Source organism: Culex pipiens, unplaced genomic scaffold, assembly GCF_016801865.2.
Source record: "Culex pipiens pallens isolate TS unplaced genomic scaffold, TS_CPP_V2 Cpp_Un0005, whole genome shotgun sequence".
NCBI classification, from domain to species: Eukaryota; Metazoa; Arthropoda; class Insecta; order Diptera; family Culicidae; genus Culex; species Culex pipiens.
Genome location: NW_026292822.1, coordinates 489,435 through 495,434, shown reverse-complemented (window position 1 = coordinate 495,434; position 6,000 = coordinate 489,435). Strand labels below are relative to the sequence as shown.

General features: G+C 39.7%; 1 protein-coding gene and 1 long non-coding RNA gene across 3 annotated transcripts in view; one reads left to right on the top strand and one right to left on the bottom strand.

Moving 5' to 3' along the window:
* Positions 1-832: 832 nt before the first annotated feature.
* The window catches only part of LOC120419906 (potassium voltage-gated channel protein Shaw-like), a 266,231-nt gene continuing 261,063 nt past the window's right edge, over positions 833-6,000 (bottom strand). For both annotated transcript variants that reach the window (XR_005605792.2, XM_039582775.2), the window contains one exon: positions 833-1,232. Coding sequence is in view for 1 of the 2 variants with exons in the window: in XM_039582775.2 (XP_039438709.1) it covers positions 1,204-1,232 (29 nt within the window). In the remaining variant the exon portion in view is untranslated. The remainder of the gene's footprint in view (positions 1,233-6,000) is intronic.
* LOC120419909 (uncharacterized) lies at positions 2,487-3,237 on the top strand. Its single transcript, XR_005605794.1, has 2 exons — positions 2,487-2,780; positions 2,846-3,237. It is a non-coding gene; the product is annotated as an uncharacterized LOC120419909 (long non-coding RNA).

Genomic DNA, 6,000 nt, shown 5'->3' with positions numbered 1-6,000 from the left:
ATTATTTTTATTTCTCCATTCAATCGTTTACTAAAACACACATTTCTTCGCGCAACCATTTTCGGTTTCCTTTTTTGTGGGAGATGCAATCAGCGTTTGGAGCTTCGAATTTTCTCATTTTGTCGATTAAAATAACTTGATATCACTTTTCGTTTTGCCTCTTTTCTAAAATATACAATTTGGTTGTTTCTTTTTTTTGTTGTCTTGGATTTGTTTTCCTTCTTTTTGCGATATTCCATTTGGTTTTTTAAATGTAGTTTTTTTATTGATCATTTTTGTTTTATTTACAATCGTACAATATTTATAGGTGTTATATTCCATGTTGGTATTTTTGCTTTGCTTTTATCTCGATTCAATAACTGTACAATTTTCAATTAGTAATAAGCGTTTGATATTCGTTTTGTTTTTTTTTTTATTAAAAGAATTCATCATTGTATAAAAAATCTTTGCACTAGTCAAATTTGAAGGTAAAACTATCTCGCCGAACCGAAAGTTATCACTCTCTTGCTCTTTTTTTTGTTTTTGCTTTATTTCTTCTAATTAATTATCAACACCGATTTAACATGTAACGAGGGTGGTTTCGAAACTAAACCTAGTCAGCTCAGCCGCTTTTTACGTAAAACAATCAACTTTATAAAACAAAGTTTTTTTTTCCTCGCTTGCACCACGATCAATCCTCTCGCGCGTAGAATCCTGCGCTGTCTCAATCTGCTTGGCTTGTTTTAAATTCTCAATTCATGAAGTAAAGAATTTTTCGACTTTTTTTTAGCTAACCATCGAATCGAAGCGAAAAAGGCGGAAAAGGCAAAATTTGCGTGAGTCCCACGATTTATTTTCTTTTTTGTTTGTTTTTGTTATTTAGCTGTAGAATATTTGTTGTTGCTTGTTTTCTCTCTCTTAAATTTAGCTATTTTTGAGTTTCCGTTCCTTGGTGCTCTTGGTGGAGGGGCCGAGTGAGGTCCGGCGGAGGGCGGAGATGGCCGCACTCGGGGTCATCCCGGCCAGCGTGACGACGCTGGTGCTCGTGGTCAGCTGTTGCGGTTGTTGATGGGTGGCAGTTGTGGCAGATGGGGGCGCCGCGTCCAACGACGGTGCCGGCAACGACGACGAACCCATCGGCGGGGCTTGAGCAGGACCGGTTCCGTTGCTGGCGTGGCCGGTGCCGTTCGACTCCGCCGGTGGAGCCGCGACGATCAGCTCCTCTCAAACGGCTCCCACGGGGTCCTTGGTTTCTGGAAGCATGCCAATAGAAAGAAGAAAGAAGGACGGTTTTGAAAACGGGACGGTTCCGGCCAGGTAACGAAGTCTGAACACGAAATTCAACGTAAATTTACAACAACGAGAAACAGTCGCTTACCTTCCAAAAGTAATAAGGATAATTCAATTAAAATGTCTCGAGTACAACTTATTAAATTGCTTAATATTCAACCCCATCAAGCAGTTTTCCAAATACTCAGTTATAAGGATAATTTCATTACTGTACCCCCACCCCTTCTTCCAACCCAACTTGAACAAAAATCCTATCAAATTTCCCGCTACTCATTTTCTCGAGAAGAGGGCACCATATTTACATAATATCCATTCCTCCCCCGGCAGAGATGATGACATCTCAACAATGGTCGTCGGAAGTTTCGGCGCGCTGCGACGTCGTCTTACGGAATTGATTAATTGATCCTTCTGAGGAAATCGCTGCTCTCGGTGCTGCTTGAAGGATGTAAGTTGAAAGGGGCAAATTGGGAGGTTGACTGATGGAGGGATTTAAATTTTTGGCAGCAGCTTGCTGCATAGTAATAAGATGGAGATTAACCCGTTGGGGAAGTTAGTATGGATAGTAATTGGGTCAAGAGCTAATTAAACTAACTAATTTTGTATCGCTCCTACCATGGCCAGTTAAAGATATACAATGTTGTTGAATTTAAAAATTGAAATTTTTTTTCCATTCTTGCAAATAATGTAAAAAATTTATGGGAATTCATGCATTATTTTCAACATGACCAGTTCTTTTAAAGCAATTTGGTTTGCAAAAAATCATTACTATTCGGAACATTTTGTTTTATAAAACAAATTGGTTAAAAAAATATGAGAATTTATTGCTTTTAAACTTGAGCAACTCCTTGAAATTTTTTGAATTGAGACTAACATTTAAAAAGGGCCAAAATCGGACCATTAGTTGCAGAGATATCGACATAAGAAACTGGTGGGTTGCTTGGATGAGACTTAGGAAACAAGAAATTTCCTGATTTTAAACATAGATTATTAATTACCTAGATGTCTCACTTCGGGATTTTTCCATACATCAAGTTGGCGACACCCCTTTAGCGCTCCGAGCGCCACCACAGTCAAGTTACAGGTACTAAATTGTTGAACAAAATCATAGTACTCTATGCCAGTTTGATGTTTGTTTTAGCAAATTATGAAAGCGCGTGTAGAATCGCTTTCATAATTTGCTCTTCCGTCGTCGATTTATCGCGAAAAAAAAAGGAATATGGCAGGCCAACGCCATCAGCGCAAGTGGCAGCGGTAGCAGAAGTGGCGAATCCAGGAGATACCAAGCAGCAGACCAAAACAAAGGAACAATAAGAGGACACGCCTTGGGTCACGCTGATCCACCTCAAGCCGATCATGGACAGTGCCCCCTCGGTGACGAAACCGTTGCAGTTTTGCACCGCCCTCATAGTGTTCCCCACCGGACAGGTTGAAAAGTAACGTGTGCTCACGTCACCGGGTCACCGACGGTGAGCGAATTTAGCAAAATTCTGATTTCGAAAAGATGAATGAAAGTTAGTTTCAAAATAGCATCGTGAAGTCTGGTTTGTGAAGATGATAACATTTTGCTTTTTCTCAGATAAGAAAAAAAAACTTCAAAGCTTCCGGCAGAACGCAAGCATGAATCTGACTAGTATCAAGGCGAATCCAGCTATGGTTTCGCCACAGTTTCGCCGTACGTGTTTCGGTTATAGAAGTGCCACTAAACCACCTGGCAGGCTCGAAATGATAAGAAATACAGAACCCTTTTATTGTGCGTTTGGACAATCTTTTCAAGGAATTTATTATCAAATGATTAAAAATTTACAGAAATAAATAAACTGCGACAAAAATCCTTGCATCTTGTTTGCTGTGTGATTCTTTTGCCAACAGGCCGGATAGAGCTGAAGCTTTGATTCGTCGTAGAATCCTGCTATCCAGACTCCAGCATGTATTTTAAATTGACCGTTCGATTTCCGCCGGTTTTTGAGAGTCCAGCCAAAAGAAGGCTGCGCGCTGTAGAATCTTCCGTTTTGGTGGGCTGGAATGGCGGAATGATTAGCAGGGTAGCTTTTCCAGTACTAATTTTTCTATCGAACATAATTCTACTCACTTGCCGACACGTCTCCATGCCTAACGGTGGGCACCACCGAAGGAATCGATTCCGTCCATATGATTTGTGGGGGTGTGGGCAGCCCGAATTCGAGGAATTTTATGAAGAGATTTCAAAACCAACGACCGATGATTTCCAGTTCCGCTGTTGTTGACAGAAAATAAACAACTTGAAAGGCAATAGTTGCTACGATGCAGCCCAACCACTTGAACTGAAACTCGAGAGATTTTTTTTTCTCGGCATTCCCAAAGGGGTACACCCAAAATTAGTACCTGTGAATTGCCACCAGTCGCAATTTTGGCGTGGCGGTAGTGTCACCAGCCCCAACAGGGGAGTGGCGTATCTATATATATTTAGTCTATGTTTTAAATCTGTGCATGGCAATATCTCAGCAACTTAGGGTCGTATCAAAAAAGTTCAAAAAAGCAAAATATAGAGAATTTTCCCAGCTTTTCAAAAACATTTTTTTTCGAAGAGGACGAACTTGGGCACTAATTTAAAAAAAATAATAACTGCGACTATTTTCAAAAAAGTTACCTAAAAATGGCTATAACTTGAAAACGGTGCACTTTATCAAAATTTCACTAAAGTACTTTTTGATTGCAAATTCGATTTTACATCGAAAAATAAAGTTGAAATTTTTTTGCGACCAATATTTTGATTTAAAAAAAAATCAGAATTGATTCATAAATTCATAACTAAGTCAAAGAAGTCCCCTTAAACATATAAAAAAATAAAAAAAAATCCTTCAAAAGATAAAGATTTTTGACAATTTCACTTATCATTTTTGTATGGACGGCTGCCATATTTGTATAGAAAATTTTATTGTCAAACTAATGATGCAAATGGCTTTTTTGGACATACCGAAGGCACCATAAAAGTTTCAGCCAGATTAAAAAGTACACAAATTAAAATTAAAGAAAAAATACCGATTTCGTAGGAATTGCTCATTTGTTTATTTTTTCAGATTTTTTAGTGGCAAACCAGGAAAAGGGTCAGCGAATATTTCTCAATAAATTTGGAAATATTCTTTTATTTATTTATTTCACATAAAGACGGTTACATAAAATATGTAAGCATTTTGAAATATTTTAGAAACACTTTCAATACAATACAGTTTTCAAAAAATTAAAAATCCTGCATTACCCACTCTTCTCATTCTCGACCTGAATGAGTTATGTGATACGAATCAAAAATATCTTTAAGTATCATGTGAGTGACTAACAGATTGTTTTTATGCATCATGCTTTAAAAATAATTATAACATACAAGCTCTTCCCGGTGCAGCGACCTCAAATTTAAATCATTAAATTTGTCCATTTATCGATCCTCACCACAGTTCTGACCATGCGCGCTTACGCAAGCATTAAATAATTTTACCCGTCGACTCGCGTTGCGCGACAAATAATTAAGCTTATGTACAGGTGTGGATCATGAGTCATCCTCACCTGAAAAGCCCTTTATTAAATTTCGCCAATTGTTAGGCAATCAAAAAAAATGGTTAAGCTTTCAATTATGAATGTGCGATGTTATTACACAGGGGAAATTGAGGGTGTGGCTTAACCAAATTCATTGGCATGTTTGTTCAATGGAGAATTCGACCTTCTCATTATTGACCAACATTTTTGAGAATGTTTTAGGAACATAATTTTGATATTCCAATAACATAATTTAAAGTTTCACGACAATGGTTCGAACCCATGACTTCCGATTTTGAGGTGTACTCACTACACCATACGGAAAGTCATGAAGAATTGCAGAGGTCTGCATAATTTAATTCATGAGGTTCATCGATGCTTCTCATCGAAACGGACCACTTTTAGTAGAACAAAATTAAGTAGAGTTTTCGGGGACTGACTATAAAAACCCCAAAATTCTTGAGGAGGGCAATTAGTTCCAGTTAGTTCCAGTCAGTTCCAGCCAGTTCAAGCCCAGTCCAGTTCCAGATCCTGAAGAAGCCCCAGACCAGCCGGACCCGCCAGCAGCCACCAGTAGCAGAGGCCCCAGTCCAGCCGGACTTAGCGGTGGAGGCCGCAGTCCGCCGGGACTTAGCCGCTGTGAAGAGTCCGCCGGGACTTAGCCGCTGTGAAGAGTCCGCCGGGACTTAGCCGCTGTGAAGAGTCCGCCGGGACTTAGCCGTCGTGGAGTCAACCAGGGACGTAGCAGAGTTCGGGTCTGGCATGGCTCGGCGAAGAGGTCTGGAGGACAAGTCTGGCTTCAACGTGGAGAACTGGTTCGACGAAGATCTCAATGCAAAGTGATGTGATCGTGCGCGTAAAAGTTGAAAGTGTTACCGAAAAAAATGTAATCTTCAAAAAGTGTAATATACAGATAAGTGAAGTTTACTGATCTGTTTTGACTCTACGAGTAAATATCACAAAAATCCTGAAAGCCTAAACCGCTCGGGCCGTTCACCGGCAAACTTCGTCCTGCCTTTTTTGGTTTCCTGACGTTTCTTGCTTGTTTGCTAATTCAGCCTCCTGTGATCAAAATTTGATTTCACACAGCTTTTCCTATACAATCTGCAGATTTTCCGGAATCGGTTCCAGAGTGGCCAAAGTTGTCATTTTTTGGCGTAAGAACCTTCCTTGGACTTTTACAAACCCAACGCAACAAAAAGCACCTCGATACGACGCTCCGTA